The 26,225-nt window shown below is 40.1% G+C and overlaps 2 protein-coding genes across 3 annotated transcripts; one reads left to right on the top strand and one right to left on the bottom strand.

Moving 5' to 3' along the window:
• Positions 1–442: 442 nt before the first annotated feature.
• Positions 443–2,075, bottom strand: cycsb (cytochrome c, somatic b). The gene is made up of 3 exons (XM_006636487.3): positions 1,967–2,075; positions 779–956; positions 443–684 (listed from the first exon to the last, which is right to left on the bottom strand). The coding sequence occupies exons 2-3, from the start codon at positions 945–947 to the stop codon at positions 536–538; spliced, it is 318 nt and encodes a 105-aa protein (XP_006636550.1). The 5' UTR covers positions 948–956; positions 1,967–2,075; the 3' UTR covers positions 443–535.
• A 10,478-nt stretch (positions 2,076–12,553) lies between these two features.
• Positions 12,554–25,994, top strand: rbm45 (RNA binding motif protein 45). 2 transcript variants are annotated; one of them, XM_015359045.2, is made up of 11 exons: positions 12,554–12,959; positions 19,424–19,546; positions 19,854–19,980; positions 20,196–20,315; positions 20,924–21,097; positions 21,738–21,867; positions 22,792–22,888; positions 23,079–23,102; positions 23,205–23,368; positions 23,820–24,033; positions 25,261–25,994. In XM_015359045.2, the coding sequence occupies exons 1-10, from the start codon at positions 12,684–12,686 to the stop codon at positions 24,010–24,012; spliced, it is 1,428 nt and encodes a 475-aa protein (XP_015214531.1). In that variant the 5' UTR covers positions 12,554–12,683; the 3' UTR covers positions 24,013–24,033; positions 25,261–25,994. The 2 variants fall into 2 exon arrangements, with proteins under 2 accessions (XP_015214531.1, XP_006636549.1); XM_006636486.3 differs by lacking the exon at positions 23,079–23,102 and having other exon boundaries at positions 12,555–12,959.
• Positions 25,995–26,225: the final 231 nt, after the last annotated feature.

Below are 26,225 nucleotides of genomic sequence, written 5' to 3' on the forward strand. Positions count from 1 at the left end.
TCAGCCAAGCTTTAATCAAGGCTTTAATCAGCACGCTGTCAAGAAACTACCGTATCATGTTGCTAACATACAACAGCCCCCCATCTATCATAAAACTGAAATAAAAGATGCATCAGTTCAATCATGATAATTATTTTAAAAGATGTACAGCTGCTTTCACAAACTAGTTTTAGAATTTTAGTATTTCCAGATTAAAAGTGTCTCAACTTCACTTTCACCCATGGAACCAGGGAAAAAGTTTACTCCTTCCAATTGGAGGTTCTTTGGAACAATCTGGGTATCATTTTGGTAGACTTATGTGCAACATGCCTTTGAGAATTGGAGGTTGTACCCTTAATTTACAACTTAAGATAATTCAACATAAAACATTTAATAGTGATTCACATAACAGATGAAGGCGAACTACAGAATAATACACTGAGAAAGACAAGACAGACTGTGATTGTTAGAGATTAAAAAGTTTAATATAGTCCACTAACAAAGACATAACATCAAAGCTGACTGTACACTGCAATTAATTTAAGATGAACATTTTCTATTCAGACGTTGCCTTCTTCAAATATGCAATTAGATCAGCCCGCTCTCCCTTCTTCTTGATGCCAGCAAAAATCATTTTGGTTCCTGGAATATATTTCTTCGGGTTTTCCAGGTATTCCATGAGGGTATCTTCACCCCACACAATGCCTGAAATTTAAACAGGAGAGAAGAGACATTAGTCTTGCAAACAAGAGGTTACTGCATTTGTGCAACAGATACAGCATATAATCCACCTACATACCTTTGTTCTTGTTTGCCTCCGTGTAAGAAAAGCCTTCTGCCTGGCCCGTCTTGCGCCCAAACAGACCCCACAGGTTTGGGCCGACCTTGTGCTTTCCTCCCTTCTCAACCGTGTGACACTGCGCACACTTCTGCACAAAAACCTTTTTTCCCTTTTCCGCATCAGCCATGATCCCTCCCTGTTCAAACAAGAAAAGAATAAACATTTAAAATCATCCAAAACAGCTGACAATGTTATGAACCTCAATATTTCAGAATGGATTTGTGACAGCTTATATGAAACTAAACAAAGTGGAGCTCTTTCAAACTACAGACACATCCTATTTTGAACATGATAAAGCCAACAGTTATCCTTTAAGAATAAAGTATAAACCACAATTTGTAATTGACAATATTGTAACATGATAAAATCTTTAAAACTCCTCATGTCCTGAAGGTGATAAAATTCTGGTAAAGGTCAACTTCTGAAATGATGTGTGAACAGCTACATTTCTTTACAAACATTTTTATGACCAAGTTAATATAATCTGACGATCTGCTACAGGAGTAAGTTAATCAAAGGTGACTAAAGACAGCTTTTCAAGAACAAACATTCGAATTAACACGTTTAAGATGGGATAGAGTTGATTTAATCAAGTCACACAATCCTATTGAAGTACACCAGAACAATAACGACCTTTAAGGAGATTTTAAACTTAAATATAAACTGTACAGTTGATCAAGCCTTCCGTATTTGTCATTTTCTTCTTTCATTTTAAAGTCCGTACTCCAATAAAAAGATTAATCCACCTGTTGGAGATGTTTTTAATGACAAAAAAGGCGATACTCGCTTACACGCCTTTAAGGCCACTTGCACTCGATTAAGCGACAGAACTCAGTAAGCTTCCGGTGTGATCCGAATGAAAGCTTCAATTTTACACTAAATAGAGAAAATAATTGGACGGTATTTATAATTGACATATCATCTATCTTTAAAGAATAAAACACTCGTGGACTCTTTCTTCAGTGGTTTCACATTATCGACATGCCGGCCTAAGAGCGCTCTTCCGCAAGCCTTTTTTGCTCACCTCCAACAAGGACACAACATTTAATATATTAAACGACTCGTAACTTCAAGATGCTCAAACGTAACATCGATGGGGAAGAAAATAAGAGGAAAAAGGACGAAAAACACAACAACATTCCTTACCTTTATGATAAATCCCAGAACAAAGAACCTTATGCAATGCACCACCCGCACCCTCTCCAGCCGGTTAAAGAAAAACTTCACAAATTACTAGAAGGTCACACGATTTACAGACGCGGATAATTGACGTCACAGACTAGCGCAAGCCAATCATGTGCTCCATGCCAACCTTCCTCACAGTGACGAAAACAGGGGAGCAGTTATAGCCCGTCCTTATATGGGAGAAGAGGATGGGAGCGTGTGGGTGATCGGTTCAGTGCGAATTTAAAGATATCATAAAAAACGAAACCATTGTGCCACGTCCGTGTTCTGTTTCTGATACCTGTAGGGCGGATTACGTGCAGGGAGACTGTTCTATTGCTAGCAGGGTTACTAAAGTTTAAAAGAGTTTGATATTACAGTGTAACAGTTTTAACCTTTAAATTAAAAATGTACATTTGACACTGTGGTGTTATACCCAAATAATTTACCAGCTCCTTCATCTGTTTTTCATTACTTTGCGTGTATCTAAAACAGTACCGATCTCAAGGTTAGTGTGGTGAAGAAAGGACATTTAATGGACATTGTCTATGTTGTGGCATTGCGCAGTTTTTGTGCTGTTGTCGGTGAAACGTTGACACGACGTTATTGTAAAGAATCCAGTTGTTATTACCAGATATTGAGTTGCCAAGAGAGCAAAAATGCATCTAAATATGTCCGGAATGAATCAGAAAGCGACAAGGATGCATTTAATATAATTTAAAAAATATTCATGGTACAAAGAACTAACATTTCCTAATTTAGAATTTTAAAATGCTGTTATAGATTCGGCAATAACAATGATAATGGAAAAGGAGAACATGCAAATAAAACCATCGTCTTAGATCTATTTCAGAGGGGCTATAAAACCTTAACACACATGTCCCTTTTCAAGAGCTAAACATTCTTATTTCATGCAAAAATCAATCTTAAGAAGCCGCTACTCCATGAGATATAATAATAATACATTGAAAATATTCAACAGATATAACCACAAAGACCCCCAAATGCATGACGTGTGTTAATGAGCAAAACTCAAAGTTGCGAAATGTTATTTTGGACGACCATAGGGTTGCCATTCCAAAATATCTATGTATTGGCTTCTCTGTCCAGGATTTGTTAATTAGCAAGGCCAAATGTCTATTTTTAAGATTATGGATTCATAATGAGATATGCAGGTTTGAACTGCGGAAAACGAGACAACTGTAGATTGGCATTATGCAATAGAAAAGTACATGGTCGAGTAGAATAATGAACATGAATGTGTTTCATGTTTGTCAATAAGCAAATAACACACATAAGCCTTTGAAGTCAGCCATTAAACAGTGGGTAAATGGGTAGTCTGGCTGGAGAAGAAAAGTTCTTTTATATATAGATAAAAAAAATCAGTTTATCTGTAAAATAAATTACTGTAATGCAATATTGGTTAAGACCAATGTCTCTGCTCTCTATGTAGAAAACTGCTCCCAGGTATGTGATTAAGTTTGCTGAAGGTCACTTGATGGTTAAGCTACTCATTCCTGTATTTTTTCTAAGACACAGGATTATAATGGTAAGGAAGGTGATTGCCTTTTTTTCTTTTTTATTGACATCAGCATACCAGAAAATTGCTGTCTTCACTTGATTAATAGAAGAAATACTGTATGATTCATTGAGCAAAAACATGTACAGGCAATTGTGTCCCAGAACACAACCCAGGGATGAGAAGAGATTCATGATAAATGCAGGTGATTTTGCAGTTTATTGTTTAACAATTCACCAGTTTTTAATGTAGGTCACATGGATAAATGGGTAAGTTAAAGAATTAAAAGTAAGAAAAAAAACACCAACACACAAGCCAGAGGAAAAAAAAGACTTGACACAGGTGTGCAAATTATAATGAGCTCTTTACTAACTCTTGCCTATAGCAAAATGCATCAGATAGAAGTCTGATGCATAGATATTTTGGAATGGCAACCCTATGGTCGTCCAAAATAACATTTCGCAACTTTGAGTTTTGCTCATTAACACACGTCATGCATTTGGGGGTCTTTGTGGTTATATCTGTTGAATATTTTCAATGTATTATTATTATATCTCATGGAGTAGCGGCTTCTTAAGATTGATTTTTGCATGAAATAAGAATGTTTAGCTCTTGAAAAGGGACATGTGTGTTAAGGTTTTATAGCCCCTCTGAAATAGATCTAAGACGATGGTTTTATTTGCATGTTCTCCTTTTCCATTATCATTGTTATTGCCGAATCTATAACAGCATTTTAAAATTCTAAATTAGGAAATGTTAGTTCTTTGTACCATGAATATTTTTTAAATTATATTAAATGCATCCAAGAATTATGAATTATGCAATAGAAAAGTACATGGTCGAGTAGAATAATGAACATGAATGTGTTTCATGTTTGTCAATAAGCAAATAACACACATAAGCCTTTGAAGTCAGCCATTAAACAGTGGGTAAATGGGTAGTCTGGCTGGAGAAGAAAAGTTCTTTTATATATAGATAAAAAAAATCAGTTTATCTGTAAAATAAATTACTGTAATGCAATATTGGTTAAGACCAATGTCTCTGCTCTCTATGTAGAAAACTGCTCCCAGGTATGTGATTAAGTTTGCTGAAGGTCACTTGATGGTTAAGCTACTCATTCCTGTATTTTTTCTAAGACACAGGATTATAATGGTAAGGAAGGTGATTGCCTTTTTTTCTTTTTTATTGACATCAGCATACCAGAAAATTGCTGTCTTCACTTGATTAATAGAAGAAATACTGTATGATTCATTGAGCAAAAACATGTACAGGCAATTGTGTCCCAGAACACAACCCAGGGATGAGAAGAGATTCATGATGACACTGCAACTTTGCCATGGCCTAGATAAGGTTTATATGTACAGTATGTTACACTCCAAATTGGGAAATGCATCTCATGGGATTCCTTGATACAATGAGCTGCTGGCAGATTTTCTGATCTTTTGTGCCAGGACTTCTATCTGATGCATTTTGCTATAGGCAAGAGTTAGTAAAGAGCTCATTATAATTTGCACACCTGTGTCAAGTCTTTTTTTTCCTCTGGCTTGTGTGTTGGTGTTTTTTTTCTTACTTTTAATTCTTTAACTTACCCATTTATCCATGTGACCTACATTAAAAACTGGTGAATTGTTAAACAATAAACTGCAAAATCACCTTCTGCAGAATGATACAAAAATCAGTTAATAATTTCACATAATAGCTACTACATCCCGTTTTACGGTTGCTGTACATTTTTATTTGGCTGACACTAACATCCAAAGCAACTTTACATTTTTACCTGTTCATATAGCTGGACATTTCCCTGGAACAATTTAGGTGAAGTACTTCATCTAGGGGTACCATAGCAGTATCTCAATTAGGATATGAAATCACAACCTTTCACTTACAAAGTTGGTCCTGATTTGGTCAGAGTTCTGACCATTGCTCCAAACTGCTGACCTTACAGAGCAACCCCTGGACACCCTATCGTCTCAGCATGCAACTGTCCCACAACTCACATCTCTGCCTTTTTCGACAGCCTTATGAGACCGCTGGTTGAAGGGCTTCCTTCATATATCAAGGACACCAACCATACCCTCTAACTTTTTAATGATTTCCAGTTTCAGGGCCCAGAATGTTACATTTTTACCATGGACATCACATCTTGTACGTCTTGCGGAATTGGTCCTCACACTGAATGCTTTCTCATTCAATAACCTTTTTTATGAGCAGGTTAGTGGAGTCGCCATGGGCACCAGGATGGGACTCAGCTATGATATTTTTGTCGGCTGGGTAGAAAAATGCTTCTATGCTGCCTACACCAATGTTGTCCCCAACGTCTACATTGATGACTGCATCGGTGTCGCCACATGCTCTAATGACCAGCTAGAGCATTTCCAGCATCACTTCATCAACTTCCACCCATCCCTCAAGTATACAGTTAACATATCTTCTTCTATTCCATTTCTAGACATAAACCTATCCATTAACCAACCACGACTCTACTTCTGTCTATTACAAACCCACAGATTCACACAGCTATCTCTTGTACAGCTCATTTCACCCCACACAAACTAAAAATTCTCTCCCTTTTTCACAGTTCCTAAGGCTCTGACGACTTTGCAGTGATGACATGGATTTCCAAAAACATCTTTTTTTCCATCAGCAGAGGATACACCCATGTTATTGACAGGGCCCTCACCTTAGCCATAAACAGCCCTCATATCATCAACTCAATCAGGAATTTCCAGTCTCACAACTGCATTTCATTGGTGCTTCCCTGTCACCCTAACATCCTTTCTATCACCAGGACCATTAACAAAAACTTCCCCATCTTACCGGATGATCCCTCCACTGGTACCATTTTTTATGCCTGCCCCACCATCTCATATTTCAAACCACCTAATCTGCCTAACATTTTTGTTCACAGCTCCCTTGTCCGCCCTCAGCAATCATCCACACCAGGCACTTTCCCCTGCAACAGAATTCGCTGCATAACCTGTAAATACGTATACTGTATATCCAATACCACACACATTCAAGGCCCCTCTGGACAATTCTGGATCACCCAGATGACATATTGTACCTCTAGCAGCCTTATCTACTGGATCTCTTGCAGAAAATGCCCAGCTACTGTATCTACATTGGGGAAACAGGAAGGAGACTGGGAGACCGCTTCAGGTAATATGTCAGGGCTGTGAGGATCAAAGATCTCTCCAAGCCCATAGTTTCTCATTTCACCTCCAATGGCCATGATCATACTGATCTCTCCGTCTGCGTTCTCAAAGGGGAGTTTCTACGCTCCTATTGCAGAAAGACATCTGAAACCAAAATTATCCTTCCCCCTTCTCTCAACAACAGACACATTTCCTTCTAATCCTCTCTCTTCATTTGCAGGTTTTCACTTTACACCTGTCTTCACCTCTCTCGACATCTGAGTGCCCACTCTGCCTTTTGTTCTCCCATGCTTTATTATCTATTGACTTTCCTCTTTTTCTCTCACCTGAAGAAAGCTACACAGCCAAAACGTTGTTGTCATGATTGTAGTCCCTCCCCCTTAAGGGTGCTCCAGCTCTTTCACTTCTGGGTTGATTGTGGGAACCTGCCCCCTGTTCCAGCCTCCTATTCAGCCCACCTTAAAAGCCAGTCGCTCACTCTGTTCCGGGCTCTGCATTGGTTCCTGTTCCAGGGGAGTCCGGGACTTGTAGTGCCTGGTCCCGTTCCCCCCCTTTTCCCCCTGACCGTCCACCGAATCCCCCGAATCCCCCTTCGGTTTTTAATCCCATTTGTCTTAGTCTCGGATGGACCACCCGGCTCTGGACATTTGCCTCATCTTGGATTTCCCTTTGGACTCCCTTTTGGACAGTTTGCCTTGGATTCACCCCCCAGAACACCTGCGCACCATGGACACACCCCCTGTTTTCAATCCTGACCCCTGCATGCTTTTTTCCCTGTGTTTTCCTCACTCTTCCTCAGATTGTGTCATCTGCATAGGGTCCTGAAAGGACGCATTCATTACAGTTGTGTTTTTTTTCTTCTCTTTTCAGCATAAACCTTTACTTTTTCCCTTACAGAGCAATGCTCTTCATCTGATAACTGCATTTTTGTGGATTGGTTTCTATTTTATTTTCAATTTTTTGTGTTTATTCAGCAAGTATTCAACAAATATGTCCATCTGCAGGAACTTATTCCGGACTCGAACGTTACCATCGGCGGCTTTCAGACGGTGCGGGCGGACAGAAACACCGAGAGCGGTAAGAGGAAAGGAGGGGGGCTCGCGGTGCTTGTAAACAACAGATGGTGTAATCCTGGACATATTCATGTTAAGGAGCGCGTCTGTAACCCGGACATCGAACTGGTAGCCGTAGGACTGCGTCCATACTATCTGCTGCGGGAGTTTACATGCGCCATCTTTGTTGTTGTTTACATTCCACCTACGGCAAATGCAGAGGTAGCGTGTGACGTCATAAACACAGTCACAGGCAGGCTACAAACAAAGCACCCAAGCGCTTTTATAGCTATTTCAGGGGACTTTAACCACGTATCTATTTCCACCACTCTGCCTACTTTCCACCAGTTTGTTAAGTGCCCGACCAGGGAAAACAAAACACTGGACTTATTATATGCCAATGCTAAGGATGCATATAGTTCCACAGCCCTTCCCCCCCTTGGCAGATCAGATCACAACCTTGTCTTGCTTACACCACTATACAAGCCTATTGTCCAGCGCCAATCTGTGACCATGAGGACTGTGAGGAGATGGTCTCAGGATGCTATGGAGGATCTACGTGGTGCTTTGGAGGCCACCAACTGGGATGTGCTGTTCGAACCACATGGGGACGACATAGACAGCATGGTGGACTGTGTCACTGACTATATTAACTTCTGCGTAGACAACACCATCCCCACCAAAGACGTACACTGCTTTTCAAATAACAAACCCTGGATCACCAGCGACCTGAAGGCTCTTCTGAATGACAAGAAGAGAGCCTTTAGGGGGGGAGATAAGGAAGAGGTCAAGCGTGTACAGAGGGAGCTAAAGCAGAAGTTAAGAGAGAGCAAGGACGCCTACAGGAGGAAGGTAGAGGACAAGCTGCAAAGGAATAGGGTGAGAGATGTATGGAGCAGCATGAGAGAGATCACTGGCTTCAAACAGGCTGGGGTTGCAACAGAAGGGAACCTGGAGATGGCCAACGAGTTGAACCAGTTCTTTAACAGGTTTGATTCTGGGTCCTCTGTGGCGCAACACCCATCCCCCCACAGCCACACGCTCCCTAACCCTTCACAGCTGCAACTGCCCAACACCTCCTCCATCCCCCCACAAACATGGCCGCCTACAGCTACAAGCCCCGACGGCTGCTCACCCACCCATCCCCCACAGCTGCCACTCTCCAACACCTCCGCCATTAACACCTCCAGCACTGAAAGCACTATGAGCATCATCCCCCGGGCCAGGCTGACCATCACAGCTGACCAGGTGAAGAAGGAGCTGAAGAGGCTGCACGAGGGTAAGGCCACAGGACCAGATAACATCTGTCCCAGAGTTCTGAGGGCCTGTGCTGATCAGCTGAGCGGAGTGCTCCAGCGACTGTTCAACCTGAGCCTGCGCTTGGAGAGAGTCCCGGTGCTCTGGAAGACATCATGCCTGGTCCCGGTACCAAAGAAAGGGCGCCCCTCTGCCCTCAACGACTACAGACCAGTTGCACTGACTTCTCACATCATGAAGACACTGGAGAGGCTGGTCTTATCCCACCTGAGACCCCTGGTCAGCTCATCACTGGACACCCTACAGTTTGCCTACCAGCCCAGTGTTGGTGTGGAGGATGCGATCATCTACATGCTGCAAAGGGCCTACTCACACCTGGACAGGGCTGGCAACACTGTAAGGATCATGTTTTTCGACTTCTCCAGTGCCTTCAATACCATCCAGCCCTTACTTCTAAGGAGGAAGCTGGAGGAGATGCAAGTCGATGCCTCCATGACCTCGTGGATCACTGACTACCTGACGGGCAGACCACAGTCTGTGAGACTTCAGAACTGTGTGTCTGAACTGGTAGTGAGTAACACAGGGGCACCTCAAGGGACAGTTCTTTCTCCATTCCTCTTCACCCTCTATACTTCGGACTTTAAGTACAACTCAGAGTCATGCCACCTGCAAAAGTTCTCAGATGACTCTGCAATTGTGGGATGTATCAAGGGTGAGCAGGAGGAGGAGTACAGAGGACTGGTCAGCAGCTTTGTGGAGTGGTGTGGGGTGAACCACTTGGAACTGAATGTTACAAAGACAAAGGAACTGGTGGTAGATTTCAGGAGGAAAAAGGTCAAACCTACTCCTGTCTACATCCATGGGAGTGGCGTGGAGATGGTGGACTCGTACAAGTACCTGGGAGTGCACATCGACGATAGACTGGAATGGTCTAAGAACATCGAGGCCATCTATAAGAACGGACAGAGCCGACTTTACTTCTTGAGGAGGCTCAGGTCCTTCAATGTGTGTAGTAAGATGCTACACATGTTTTATCAGTCGGTGGTAGCGAGTGCCATTTTCTACGCAGTGGTGTGCTGGGGCTCTGGGATTAGAGCAGTAGATTCCAAAAGGCTGAACAAGCTCATCAGGAGAGCAAGCTCTGTCATTGGGTCTGACCTGGACCCCTTGGAGGTAGTGGCTGAGAGGAGAATGATGTCCAAACTAGAGGCCATCATGGACAACTTCTCCCATCCCCTCTATGACAGGCTTGCAGGAATGAAGAGCACGTTCAGCAATAGTCTGATTCATCCACGGTGCGACAGGGAGCGCTACAGGAAGTCATTCTTGCCGTCTGCCATAAGACTGTACAACGCATCCACCTTGCGTCTTGGCAGAGGCAACAGCGACAGTGACCTGTTTCTGGACTAAACGCATATACACATCTACTGCTACATCTGTTCTCTTTCTTTTTCTTTTTCTTTTTCCCGTTTACAACCACTTTTGTGCAATATATGCCAGGGACCTGTGCAATACATTTATATTTATATCTATGGTTACATCTATATTTATATTCATACGTGTGATACGATTTTCTGTGTACTGTTCTGTTCTAGTTTGTTCTTGTGTGTCCGGACTGTGAGTAACTCTTGTATTGTATTGTATGTATTGTACTATTATTATATAATTCGTTACACTGTGGCTGTGTTGTGTGTGTTAAGCTGCTGTTGCACTGCAATTTCCCTCACGGGATCAATAAAGTATCTATCTATCTATCTATCTATCTATCTATCTATCTATCTATCTATCTATCTATCTATCTATCTATCTATCTATCTATCTATCTATCCATTTTCTAACTGCTTCTCAGGGTTTTGGGGGAGCTGGAACTTGTCCCAGCAGGCAACAGGCACAAGGCGGGGTACACCCTGGACAAGACCATCACAGGCCTCACACAGACACAAACATACACCCTCACACCAGGGCCAGTTTTCCCAGAAGCCAATTAACCTACCAGTATGTTTTTAAACTGGGGGAGGAAACTCAGCTGGAGAAAACTCACGTTAACACGGGATTAACATACAAACTTCACACAGAAAGCACCACAAGTCGGGAATTGAATCCAAGGCCCCAGCGAGGCAAAGGTTAGCAACACTAACCACTGTGCCCGCCACGCTGTCCTTCAGCAAAATGTGTTTTTAAAAAATAGAACCACACTGGTGTACCATTTATAATATAGAATGGGATGGGATGAGTGCTGTCGATTCATGGCAACCCTATGGACAGTTACCCCATCACTATCCACAGAGTTTTCATGGCAAGAGACAGATGTAGATTGCCAGGCCTTTCTTCCACATGGATAGTGCTAGTGTTGTTGCCTTTGTCATGGAAACATAATCCTCCACCGCCAACACCGCCCCATACTGCTGCCCAGTATGGGTTAATAAAGAACCTTGTACCCGACGTAGGACACAAACCCACTACCCTGAGATTATGAGTCTCATGCTCTACCAACAGAGCTAGTCGGGGCTATAATATAAAATATTTATATAGAAACTGAAATTGATGTTTTTAATATAGACAATTCTGCAGAATAAAACAGGAAATTAAAAAAATAGGAAAACATTACCTGTCCAAAGACAAGCCACCTATTCTGCAGGTGATTATATTGATTAAAATGACTACAAATAACTAACTTTTTCATGATTATTTTTTTTTTAAATGGCAATTTTACCAACACATACTAAAACTGAATTAAGATCACTTTATTGGCTACAGTATATACAATTTCTTGATTTAGGAATGTGTCTTTTCGCATACCCCAGCTTGCTCTGAGAGACACACAGACAGGGAGAGAAGCTTGGGGTCAGAGCGCAGGGTCAGCCATTTATACGTTGCCCCTGGAGCAGTTGGGGATCAGGGCCTTGCTCAGGAGCCCACCAGAGTAGGATTCCTCTGCCGGCAGCAGGATACGAACCAGCAACCTTCCAGCCACAGGCGCAGATCCTTAGCCACAGAGCCTTGTGTTTAATGAATATATACATGTATATTATTATACTAATATATTACATGTATATTATAGGCTGTTCTTCATGGTAGAGAATGACTGACTTTTGTGAATTCAGAGGTGACTGGTCAGATCAAAGTGGAACCCTCACTTTGGCAGGTTGAGCTGGTGTTGTCTCAGGACAGAGATATATATTTAGATGTTGTCTGCGGAATCCAGCCAGTGTGCATTCTCTTTGTCACTCTTGCTTTGCTTCCTCCCTGTGGTCTCAGTGCTGGGCTCATCCCCGCATTTTTTCCTCCACTTCCTCAGAGTCCTACCACACCCCAAGTCAGTGTTGCATTTCTTTTCTTTGCTTTTATCATATTTTTGAAACACTTCTTCAGAAGCAATTGTCTTGGAAATGCCCTGGGGTGAAGAGAACCTGTTCTGGGGGGCCTGGAGACCGACAAGAGGAGGACATCACGAGCAGAAGGCCTGTAGAGAAGTAGAGAAGGGTTCACGGTGGTGCTTTCCACTTGATGCATTCCGGATCCATGCCAACAGATGGCGCTATAGAATTTCCGTGGCATTAAAAGAGGAGGTGCTGCGCTCTTGTGGCTGTAAAGGGTTAGCGGCGGCGTGAGGTCTGATTTTTTTTGTTATCCGAGTGATTCTAGGTTTTGGTCTGACAAACGGCAAACCGTAAGAGTGCACATTTCCAAACCAGCCGCGGCCTAAGGTTAAGAAGATGGAAGATTATAGTTTTAGGCCGTCCGTTGACAGTCTCGACGACCCTCCAAACAGCCGCTTGTTTTTAGTGACGAGCAAATCCACTTCTGAAGAGGTGATCCGTGAGCACTTTTCGGTTTTCGGAGAAATTCAAGATATCTGGGTGGTGAAAGACAAGCAAACAAAAGAGTCAAAAGGGGTATCCTTCGTTAAGTTCGCCAAATCGTCGCAAGCATGTCGGGCTATGGAAGAAATGCACGGGAAATGTCTTGCAGAAGGAACCAAACCCATTAAGGTTTGTATATATCAAGTTCCTGGCGTTTTGCATTTGCTGTCTTGTTGTTCAGCACACGTAGCGTCGTTGACAAAATGCGGATGGAATTTCGAGGAATCATGGCGAATGTGACGCTTGCTCTTTCGCCAAACCGTCGAATTGGTTTTATTTATAGTGTATTTCGTATCCCACTAACTTGTATACGTAAACAGTGAAATGCGTGAAGCTAAACTCATAGGCGCTTCGTTAAGCTGCGCTCGCGTTTTCTGGGCCTCGCTCCTCATTTTGCATATAGCCGGAGTTATTGTATATCGTTCAAATACCACTCAAGGCTATCTCTTAGCAAAGTAAGATGAAAGGTTCGTGTAACTGCACCTTTAAACGATTTTATGTCTGCAATTCATTTTGCGTCCTAATCCATTTTCAGAATGGATATTGTGTTTCCCTGATTTCCTGAAATTTGCATGCACTTCTTGCCACTTATGCCTGTTGACGTTTGAGGTTTTCTTTTTAGCTGAGGGGCTGTTATTTGAATTTTAATTTGAAATGTGGCATCCCTTTACATGTCGAAAATGTATTATTTGAACCTACGTTCTTCTGAATCGGTTCTTCTGAACGTATCCCGAAGAAAAGATGTCTTTGTAAATGCAGCCGAACTGGATTACAGCCGTGCTTTGCTCCTTCGCCATCAAAACGTCCAAAATACTGTAACTGTAGTTCTTGCAGATTTATTTTCTCGCACGCGTTGAGCACAAGTTCCTCAGATAGCACATAATTTATAGCTTTCCTAGGTGTTGTAAAAATGATTAAAAAAATGACGGTATTTATAAAAGCTCAATTGAATCTAGATGTAAATATTATACGTATATATAGATTTAAATATGCATTAATATCTTTGTATAGGTGGGGTAGGTTAGTCCCAAACTGATAGTGAAGTTTTTTTTAATCGGATTTAGGGATTTTAAGACGCACACACGCGGTTGTTTTAATTTTGTCCTACTTGATGTGAAGTGACCAGCCAGACTGCTCTGGTATGATGTCACCTGATGGACCAATGACTGGTGTTTGTTATAGAAAGGCCAGGGTGGGAGATGTATGTTATTTTTCCCCGAACAGATAACCATCTCATGTGTGGAAGGACATGTAACAATAGCATTTCAAAATGTTTTCACCAAAAGCTAAACAAATGGGCTTGCATGCTTGGGGTTCTACTGTAAGGTAGCATGCATTAATTTCATTTTTAGTTCTAAGGTATTTTTTTAAATGTAAAAACAAAGAAACAACATTGTCCTGCCTGGCTATTGATTTATATAATACCATTTTTAATAGTGTTTTTCTTAACAATCCTCTCAAAGTGCTTTACAGGTAATGGGGACTCCCCTCCATCACCACCATTGTGTAGCCCCTGGATGATGTGACGGCAGCCATAGTGCGCCAGTACGCTCACCACACATCTGCTATCAGTGGGGTGGAGAACAGAGTAGGAAGGAGAAGCCAATTCATAGATGGGATCATTAGGAGGCCATGATTGATAAAGGCAGGGGGAACTTTGGCCAGTACACTGGATTTAACAGCCCTACACCCCTTGTTGAATGTGTTTGTGTGCAAATGAAAGAAAAGTAAATGGGATCATAACTCAACCATTATGTTGTAGCCTGTTTGGCAAATACCACAGCGTGTTTTATTCATGTTGGTAACCGTTTTACGTTACGTAAAGCGGTAACATGTTCCAGATATTGTTCATTGTGGTTTAATGGAAAACCCTTGTTTCAGCTACATGATCTGTAATGGCTGTAAAGTCATTGAAGAATGTTAACGTGTATTCAACATAATTTTCAAACCGGTGTCTGTAAGTTACTCCTGTGTCCCCTGTTTTAGACTGTCATCTCATCCAGGGTGTACACTTGTCTTGAGCAAGGTGCCGGCTGGGTTAGGCCCTTCCTTAGGATGAGGCAGTTATGGATAATGGCTGCACTGAAAATGGATTTTAACTGTAAAGCGCATTAGCATACAATGCCATTATGTTTAGGGCATTTTTTAGGGTTTAGGGATGCTGCATTCAGACCATTGAGATTTCCTCCGGCATCATTATTTGGAAGAATCTCCAGCCACCACCCGTAGGAAGGAAAAGGATTTTTAATATTTTGAAGCATTGTGTGAATGTGGATGAACATCTGTGTTCAATTAACATAAGGCTGTACCAGTCAGATGTGGTTATGATGGCGTTACTGTGTCATATTGGGCAGCAATATAAAACAATGTACTTATTTACTCATCGGTGTTCTTTTTATGGCTGTATCACAGCTGTGGCATACACCTTTGCACTGCTTGTAGCACAGATTCATTTACAGAGGGTGCCAGCAAACACCTGATTTTCTTTAGGTATTGGGGGGGAAAAAAGTGTTGATTCCACAAGTCAATCCTCTGTTCCAAATCATCCTTTCCACGGTATCCTACTAAGTGCTTTGGAAGAAGAAAATGATGGAGCCCTGGCTTCAACTCCAGCCCTTGCGGTAAATGGTAAAATGTGACCTTCAAGCTCCGGATCACAGTGCAGCATGAAAGTTTGAGCCTTTGAAGTGCTCATTTACATCATTTTTTTATATTGCCACTCGAGCTGCTTTTTTTTCTTTAAATTTAGATTGAAAATGGTTTCTCCGGAAGTTCATTCATGCGTTTTAAATGCTATATTGAGCATTTAAATGCATGTGTTTTTTCCCCAACAACTGAATTTGAGAATACAAGAGATTTGACATTTCACACCATTTGAGTTTAGAAAAAAAGAGCATTCTAAATATCAGTTATTTAATTTTTTTATGTATGTCACTTTTGCACGGTGTTTCTGTGTAAGATGCTTTTCTTTATAAGGGACTGAGAAGCTCTGTTTAGTTCCTGCTGTGGGTAATAGCTATACTGTAAAAAGGAAGTGACTTTCTTTGGAATACAGCCTTGTGCTTCTACTGTAAAGTTTTTATAAACTTTTGGCAATAACTGTGTATGTATTTTTAATGCAGTTTATTGAAGAAACGGGGATCAGTGTAGTATGTAGACCTTTGGACTCATGACCTTTGGACTGTGGGCTTAGGACCTGCAGCCTCTGTACCCTGAGTGAAGTACTTCTACACCCAGTTTCTACTGCTGTAGAAATGGGCAGCATTGCTAGGGGGTAATCCCTATCATGTGTATAATTTCATATTTGTATAGGAGGATTTGGTTTTTGATTCTGCATGGTGGTGCCTATTGCTGCCTCGCACTGCCTGGGCCCTGGTTTAATTCTGGACCTACAAGTCATCAATTCTGAAATCAGTAAAGGGTATCAAAAACTGGACTCTATGAATCCAGACACTGCAGTTCTAGGAGTCCCCCACCTAAGGCTATGGTTCTGACCAAAACTGTGGACTGCGTTCTGCATGGCTCGCCCTAGTTATGGGGGAGTAGGTGATATTTCTAGATGAACTGCACTTAACCCCTGCAGGTCCCGATCACTAGCTGGAAAAACTATGTATGCAGATGAAATGGTATGCAAAAATCATCTGTTCATATATTTTTTTTTTACTTTGAAATACAAGTGGGGATTGTATATTGAATCTAAGAGCTGTAGTGTTTTGACTTCTGTTTTTCCTGCTAGAATAGTGGGGGGGTGAAGCCACACTGATCTTAACGCCTCAGTGACTGCAGCACTTCTGTTTCTTTATAATGTAGGGAGCTGTATGATGTGTAGTGGCATTGTTTGCAAACTATCCTTATTTTGAAAGTAAGGGGTGTAATAGCCAAAAAAGGGTTAAGATATAAGCTATGATGATATAAAGACACAAAAAAGGCTTTAAATGTTTACTTGATCTGCCAAAAGTCATTATTACTATGCATCTAAAGTAAGTGTTGTGTAGTATGATTGCAATTGACAAATCACGTTTAAAAGAGTCTGGGATAGCTCTGAAATATTTAGAAACATGTTCTATAGTTAGTGAGGCCTGTCGAGTCAGAAGAACTGAATTACATGAAAGAAGAATCCCACTTCATCCATCACTTTAGTGCAGTACCCACCTGGGTGTTGCACAAAGACTATTATTCACCTGCAACACCTACACATCACATCAGGCTGAACTGAAGAATTGTCTGCCCATCTGAATTAAGTGGCATTTGTAGGAAGACCTGATTGTTCAATTCCACGGGGGAGTTTAGCCTGGAAACTGGTTTAAAACAACCTTTTTTTTTCCCCGCTTTAAAAATGTTTTTACATTTTCTTCTTCGATATTCTGAATGCCTAGAAGGTATTGAAGTTTGATAAACCTTTAACATAGGCTTTCAGTGTTTTGTCTCTAATTAGCTCTTAAATGCATTTGCATGCTCTGAAGTAATTTCTCATTATTTCAGAATTGATCCATTGAGCAGTTAAGGCCTCTGCTTTTGGAACTGAATTTGGTAAGGTATTTCTCTTGTGCTTCAAGCAGTATGCAGTATATGCAGTATTTGTTAGCCACCCATCTCAAAATTCTGTATACTATCTTTCCAAATCTTCATTTTGTAACTTCGCTCATACCAGTCTTCTGTAGTGTTAGCAGTGTTACGTAATCGCCTTTTCAGAAATGATAAGCTTTAGGTTTTAGCTGTAGAGTTTTAAAACAGGACATTTTATGAGTTATATTTACAGTATTCTCTAGTGGTTTCTGATCCTCTTTTTCTTATCATGCTGCTTGCAGAAACTAAATCAATTAAAGGCCGATGCCGTTAGCGTGTCCTGACAAATGAGACGAAAGCAGTCATTAAACATTTCTGTTTCAGACTTAACCAGCCTTTCTGATCTATAGGAGTGAAATTGAACTCACTGGTAATAATGGCCTCTTCTTTATCACTTACGTTCCAGAGTACATTGTTTAAAAAAGCACTCTTTTCAGCTTTTGACTTGGTAACATACCCCTTTTGCTAATCCTTTCAAAACTTTCTTTGCAGATTTAAACCATGTAGCCTCTAAAATATTAACTGTCTTCTGACTGACTGCATTTGATGTATAGTGCTTTGAGACGGCAACTTCTGTCTTGCTTTTCTTTCCAGAATCTATTATAGCCACCAATACTTTGTTCATACCCAAACTTTTGTTTCTAGATTTTAGTGACTCCTATCATCGTGACCATGTGATAATTCTAACTTTCCTTTCATTTAGATAGTGCCCTGCATATGTTCCTGATACTCTTGCACGTTTTTCACATTGTAGCTTTAAAGCTTGCAGTGTTAATTGCTAGTTCCAAGTATTAATATTTGTTATAAACACAACATATTCCACACTTTCCAAGCAAAAAACGAAACGGATGAAAAATACAAAACCTTCAGTGTGGCATACATTTTGTTTTTAAAACAAGTTGTGGAATCTCTTTTGTAAGAGAAGGGTGTGAAAAAAAAATCAGAACCACTGTATATCTCTGCGCATGGTAAAATTGATAAAGTGGAAGGTGTTGTATTGCATAGATCAGATTGTCCAAACTGAGCAGCTGTATGAGGATGAAACTGTCTAAGGATGCCATTGTGAGACCAAAAGTGACTTTGAAAAAGCTACAGAATTTACTGACTGAGATGGGAGAACTCTTCTGTGAGTTAAATCCAACTTGTATGGCAGAGTGGCAGGAAGAAAGGCATTACTCAAAAAAACCCACTAAAATCTTGCTGTCTTTTGCAGTATCCTTTGTATGCACTACCAGGTCTTTGCCACCTCTATCAGTGACTGGTGAGATCTGCATTCTTGTAACCCAGCAGACAGTTTTGTGACAACCACAACTTCCTCTTTGTTACAAGTTTGAGAACTGGTTGCAAATATGTGACAGCATGGATATTTTCTTTTTCAGCTCATTTTTTTTATTTTCAGTGTCTCGAAGAGGAACAAACCTGTTTAATGATGTGGCAGCTGTTAGTAGTGTATGGGTCATAGTCTTTTTAAAGACCTGGGTACAGATGCTTTGCATTTGACTGTCAGTTGTGTGCCATCCTCTGTGAATTAAAGATTTGCTAGCACTTCTGACCTCAAACAACTTGTTCTCCAAGGCTCTGTTGATTGTGGCTGTTGACTGGTACAAGTTTGAAGGACAGGAAAAACAATGTCGTGTTTTGTTTCCACAGTCACTTGTGGGATACACCTGTGACAGGACAGCAGTCCATCGCAGGGTACAGATAGATACAAATGGACGCATGTATCGGAGCCAATTTTACAGAAATCACTTAACCTACCAGTATGTCTTTGGGCTGAGGAGGAAGCTGGGGCATCTGGAGAAAACCCATGGAACATAGAAACTCCACACATAGTACCTTGGGATTTGAACCCAAGGCCCCAGGACTGTGTGACAGCATTACTTACCACTGTGCAACCATACTGCCTGTTTGTCAGTTTAATTTTTTAAAAAGCCTTTCCTGAGTTTTACACTAGATGTTTTAAGGTTTCCTCATTATAGGGTTTATCGTAGACTGCTGATGGCTTTACGTGACTCTTCTGTTTGCAGGTGTTCATTGCTCAGTCCAGGTCCTCAGGAAGCCATCGGGATGTAGAGGATGAGGAGCTGACAAGAATTTTTGTCATGATTCCCAAAACATTTACAGAAGATGATCTCAAAGAAACATTCAAGGTAACTAACTATTTATTCAATTAGAAGATAGCTGTAGATCTCTCAAAGAGCTGTGTTTTATTTACTGTTACAAAGTGTGTTGCTTTCTGTGTGGAATTGGTGAAATAGAGGCACATTTAAGTACATCATGGATTTACTTTTTGCACTACATCCTTCTACATTGTCACCCTCTGAGACTTGACTAAACAGAGATCGAATCGGCATTTTCAAGATAAACCCTTTGATTTCTTGCTGTTATGAAAAGCGTTCTCCTTTGTTATTTTGTCATTTGTTTTTGCACACTCCTGAGTGAATCTTTGTTTTCTAGGAATATGGTGACATAGAATATTGCGTTATTATAAAAAACAAAACTACTGGAGAGAGCAAAGGCTTGGCTTATGTGAGATATCTCAAACCTTCCCAAGCAGCAACAGCTATTGAAAACTGCGACAAAAGTAAGCAATACTTACTCCTACTCTGTAATATCTGTGCAAACAAAAGTGTAATTGGTTAAATGTTTCATACGAAAAACAATTGAGTTGTTTTTGCCCATTTGCTAGTTAATTTATGCATGGCTAAAATGTTATGTCCTAAATGAGTCTATTAACACTCCACTTTTGATGGCAGTATTAAAGAGTGGATCTTCTAACACAAGCTCCTTTGTTTTCAGCCTTCAGAGCTATTCTTGCTGAACCCAGGAACAAAAATGTGACCACTGAAAATGACTATTTTAGCAATGTCAGAACCGACCACGTGACCAGCGATCCAGGAATGAATGCATATCAGTTTGGTAGGTTGCTGCAGAATGTGGTGGACGTGCTTGAAATAAGTGAAGTATACATAGTCACTCTGAATATACAAAAATACTGGTAGAGATTACAGAATATAGTGTTTTTGTAGGTTGTTATAGTTCATTAAATACAAGGACATTTTCTAGATGTCAATGTTATAAAACTGTTCTTGGTATAGCCATATATTTAAGTTAATGATGCATTGTATCAAGAAATAAGAAACTGACAACCCTTTTTTTTCCAGTAGTTTAGCGTAGCTTTAAAACACCATTTAAATTGTATCTTGTAACATTACTTTTTTGCTTAGTATTTCACAAATATATTTTATGACTTCCCTAGTAATTAGGTCTGATAATGACTTTAATAGTTGTGATAGATACATTTATGATAGTAATATAATTGTCAGTAATGTGCAGTGTGCTTCTGGAAAGAAACTTATCAACTCAATTTTGAAGTCTACAGAATATTGTATAACTTTTGTTGAACATGATGAAAATCAGTTTTGTATTTCTTTTAAGCATGTGTAAAAGCTTAATTTTAGAAACCCTTCCTCTTGCAAAGGTTGTGGTCACAGAATTAAGATTTGTTTCTTTTTCACCCGATGAAGCTGAGGCCGTAAATTACGGAATGGGAGAAATGCGAAGCACGGATATTATAACTCGGTGCTTGTTGGTGTCGTCAAGAGCAAGTATAACGCAGGAGCAAGTTTACAGTCTCTTTGATCTGATTCCTGGGATGGACTATTGTGAGATGCAGAGGGATCCTTATGGATTTAACAAAGGTATTATAACAAATAAAAGGAAGTGTGTTAAAAATTAATCCTGGCTCCAATTTGAAGCACCTGATAACTTGCCATGTATAGTTCTGAATGTGGGTTGACCAAGCAGATTCACTAACTGCAGTTCACAAATTGACAAAAACTGCAAGTCCCTGAGCTTACCCCTTCTACACTCCAAAGCTATCCGCACTTGTCCCTTCTACGTTGGACCAATCTTAGTACAAGCTGACCGCAATGTGGCTCCATACAGAAGTAATGATGGTTTTCTAAACCTAAAAATGCATTCATGGGATACAACATGTGTAGTTGGACCTAAAAGCAAAACTCTTTTCTTCAAATCTAAAATAACCCCTAATTTGCTTTCATGGCCAAAACTCTTATGTTCTGCCAAAAAGTAGGCTGGAAAGCTCTTCAGCCATCACCCATTTTCAGGTCTGCTAAATGGTTCTGAGTGGAAAATGGTTACTTCACTTTCCATAATGGTATAACTATTTCAATAGCCATGCAAAGAGGCATTTTATAGAGTTTACTACTTTGTCTTGGAAATATAATTCCAAAGATATTTTGGCATAATTTGTTGTCCCATGAATTTTTTTATAAATGTTTAAAGTTTTCAGTTTAACATTAATTTTATTTTCCCTAGGTCAAGCTATGGTCCGGTACAATAACCTAGGCTCGGCTGTATATGCTAAGGAGAAGCTGAATGGCTTTGAGTACCCTCCTGGAAACCGTCTGGCTGTTGTCTACGTAGATGATGGTGACGACAGGTCCAGGTAAGGCAAAACATTTAGGTTTTCAGAGTTTGGGAATTTTTCCACATTAGTAATGTAGAATTAAACCAGAATAGCATTATTTTTTTTCTACAGTAGTCTGTTCTGCACGCAAATGTGTGATGTTTTATGTACTGTGGATGGACTTGTGTACTGACCTGTTCCCTGAACACAGCAATTTAAGTGGTCTTTAGCTTTGACACATCTTTCATGTAGACTGCTTTGGCATGTACGTTTCTTGCCCTTGCTGAGAGTTGAACTCTTATAGTTATTCTTATTGTGAGGTGTTTTTTTTGTTAAAGCCTCAATTCCAAAAAAGCACCATTGATCTTCTTGCTAAACGTGCAAGTGCATTCAGGCTGAGGTGCAAAATAGCTTCACTGGCAAATCTAGTAATGGTCCACTTTAAGTCACTTAAATTCTTCTTTCATACAACTGTATCCATTGTTTCACACTGCATGCATAATGATGCTGTTTGGTTTTGTGCCATCCTATTGATATGCAAACACTGGACATTGAATTGTATTCGTATTTTCAAGATGTCTTCCGTTCTATTCCAACACTGCTTTTGACTGTTTAAACACTTTAGGATATTTTTTTTTCTGTCTTCCACATCTTGCCACACAAAATACCTGCAGAGCTTTGATTCATAATCTTAGAACTTGGTGCAGGTTCACTTGAAGAGTGAGCTGGCTCTTGGTCACTATAGAGCATTGAGGTGATTTTATACAACAGGGAAGGAAAAGGGTATTGATCATTCAATGGAAATTATAAAAATGTTCAATGCACCTGTAAATGTAATTTCTACTGTATAATCTAGTTATGACATTTTTGTAAAGTGGGTGAGTTTTGAATTTCCTTTTTATAGTAGTTGTGGCCACACATCTGTAATATATGAATACAGTGGTACTGGTTTGATTTTTGCAGCCCTGTGGGGAAGATGGCCTTACAGTTGGTAACAGCCCAAATGATGTCTATGGTGTGGAATAGCCCTGCCGGCCAACAGTTAATGAAAGCAAACACCGTAAGTAGTCGACGGAAGAGTAGCTTGTTTAATCTGTGGATTTCACCACATATTCTGGATGTATGGTGCAGAAATGATATCCAGTCGCAGTCAGTCGTTTCATGCTTGAACTTGGTTTAGGATTCTTTTTCCTCTAGGACAGTTAACAAAAAAAATTGATTTGGGGATTTTTTTCTTTTTTTGTATTCAGAATAATGCGGAAGAGTTTTACCAGGTAACAATTTGATATTATTTGTAAATTACATCAATATTTAGGAGGGAAACTTGTTAAGGAGCATCAGGCTGAGCCCAGAGCTTTCGTCTTGATCTTTTGAAGGGGTACGCAGCAGCCAGTGTTCCTCAGATGCCCCGTGTCCAGACAGACGTAGCCTTGCCTCCCCACAAGAAGCTTGCCCCTTCCGACAGCAGAGTCAAAGAGCGGCTCTTTGTGGTCTTTAACCCTGCTCCCTTACCCGTGGACGTGCTGGAGGATGTGTTCTGGTAATAACCCTATACAAACAGAGATGGTGCTTGGGTGGGGGGGGTTTACCCAGGAAAGTCATTTTAGGAGAGTGTTGTTAGAGTTAAAGGACGTAAATCTACCCCTTTCCTTTACAAATGGGGTTGGCACTGGTATAACTAAAAAAAGTAATTGGATCAGTGTTAGGCTATTGGCATTAGGAGTAATATTAAAATAACCTTAACTGCCTGCATCTTAAGATTGTGTCTGGTAGGGATAGGAGTTCTAGGATGGAAGTAATGGTAATTGGAGGATTTGGTTTGTGGTTATAGATAAGCACGGGCACATAATTAGATGCTTAACCCAGTTCATCCTGAAAATGCAGTGCTGTTACCTTGCTGTGGTTTCTCAGTATCAAAACGCACAAAGCTGAAGCAGAATGTACTTGACGTGGGCTTATCGGTTCGAACCTTTTGTGGTCCCGTCTTTCAGTCGATTTGGATCCCTTGTGGAGGTGTATGTAGTGCCAGGCCGAAATGTGGGCTATATCAAGTATTCTGAAAGAAAGAACGCCAACGACGCGATGGCGGCCCTGCACGGCAAAGTGGTGAATGGCGTGAAGTTGAAGGTGATGCTTGCGGACCCCCCCAAAGAAGAGTCTCACAAGCGTCAGCGGACATACTAATTCGCCATCCGTGTGGATTTGGTAAGTGCAAATACGGGTAAGCTGAGTGTTTACAGAGGAGTGTGGAAAGGAGAGGTAGACCATATACAATTCCATTTCATTACCTCACCATGAGAGTGTCTCTTCCCTATTCTTCCTTCCCTCTCAGGGACTAAATTCTACATCGAATATGCTTCATTGTCTAACCAAATAATGGTCTGTTGTTGTATTTATTAATATAAGGTTTGGGAAAATTGTTGGCAAAATCATGTGAAGCATATGGAATAGTAAATAGGAAAATTGTTTAGTTTTTTCCTATCTTAAAATGATTACATTTTGTTCTGAGTTAATAAAAACTTGCTTTTTTTGAACACTTAAATCTCAGAGGTTTAATTTTTGATGGAATTCACCATTGGTCCTTCCTAAATCCAAGTGAGGTTTTGATGTACATTTTGCTTTAAAAGCAAATATTCGACTGTTTCTAATACAGTAAGGGCAACATAATATATACTTTTTCATGATCAGATGTTTTTGTGTTAACAGTGTACAGGTTCCTGTGATTTTCATTTTTCCCCCAGCATGTGAAACGGTTGGTTTCTGTGGCATTTGCTGCAAGGACAATTGCTGGTAGCTTTTTGGTCCAGTAATCTGTTTTCATAAGTCAGAAAGCAGGAAATTGAAAAAAACACATGCGCTCCATGAGTGCAGACGAGAAGGACTGTGAATGTTTGAGATACTGTATATACACACTTCAGAAAGCATTAATCCAGTTTAACTACTGGCCTTTAAGCCTTGTGGTCCTGCTTATGGTTATAAAAAAGGTAAGAGGCTAGAAAAGTAGAGGGAGAAGATGCCAAAACATGATTAAATGGGAAAAGGGTAGACAAATGTTGTAGTTTACAAATTGTGATGTGGCAGTTTTTCTAGGTAAGACACAAAAAAAAAACTTGGAAGGAATGTTACGTTCACACATTGATTTTGTTTTGATTTTATTATTTAGAAGAAAGCTTGGGCTGTTGACCTCTTTCTGATTTACTGAACCTGATAACATTTCAGAGTTGGTTTGAACTCTGAAATTGAACTTTACATTTAATGTTAATGTATTTTAAAACCTATGCAAATATGCCAGTTACCTTTAAACAGCTGCCACCATAGGCTATGTAAAAAAAGCCCTGTGTCTGGTGTGTGCCTAGTTCAGGAAAACTTGATGGCAAAAACAAATGTTTTTAATGTTGCGTATTTATGGTTGTGATGTTTTTGTTTCTGCAGAGATGATTTAAATGACATGACCCTCAACATGACTGGACATAGAAACGATGACTGGACGTCATAGCTACAGACAGTGACTACCTTTTCGTGACATTGCTACTAACTGTTTTTTTTCTTTTGTGTGTCTAGTTTTTATCGCTTGTTGGAGCAAAGAAGTAAATTATCATGAGACATTAATTTTGGGGTACGAAAAAGCAATTGGTATACAATAAAAACTTTAGTTTGTGCTTTGGTTTCCAGTTTAGTAGTGATGTCTGTACCTAGGTTTTTCTTCAAAGTTTTTGTTGATTTTCTCTTTTTTTTTACATTTCTGAAAATACAAATTCATTTTTAATAGAAATTCCAATTATTATTCATCAAATGTAGATGCTCGTTTTTACCACATTTGTTTTCGTTAATAGTCTGTGGTAGAACTGTTTTAGCAGTTATCAACATTATGATAATCTGGTTTTATTTCATTAATATTAGAATTTGGGTCTGCACTATTTCCATTAGCAGGTTTATCTTTGTACGTGTGCGACCATGTTATAATGACTTACTGTTCCAGCTTCAAGGTTTCTTTGTTCAAGGGATGTTCAACCTGTCCTTTTTAGACACTGCAACAGAATTATAAAAAGTTTTGCATTAAGGTGTTTTTTGTGATGGAGAAGTACTTTCTGAAAAAAGATGCACGACACATTGAGTCATCCTTTCTGGTTTATTTCTGTTATTACAAAATAAAAACTTCAACCATGCTATACGTGTATTAAGATTTTTTTTAATGGTGTCCCTCTGTTTTTCTACCTGCCTACAGAGCTTGATATTCAAAAGCAGGATATATTCACATTACTAATTTCAGACAAATTTAGACGTTTTTGGCTAAAGACGACATTTTTTTTAATTTCACCCTATTTTTCACCCTAATTCTATTTGTGTATTTCCTGTGAAAGACTATTACCCTATGAAATGTAAAACTGAGAAATGTT

Source organism: Lepisosteus oculatus, chromosome 12, assembly GCF_040954835.1.
Source record: "Lepisosteus oculatus isolate fLepOcu1 chromosome 12, fLepOcu1.hap2, whole genome shotgun sequence".
Classification (NCBI taxonomy): domain Eukaryota; kingdom Metazoa; phylum Chordata; class Actinopteri; order Semionotiformes; family Lepisosteidae; genus Lepisosteus; species Lepisosteus oculatus.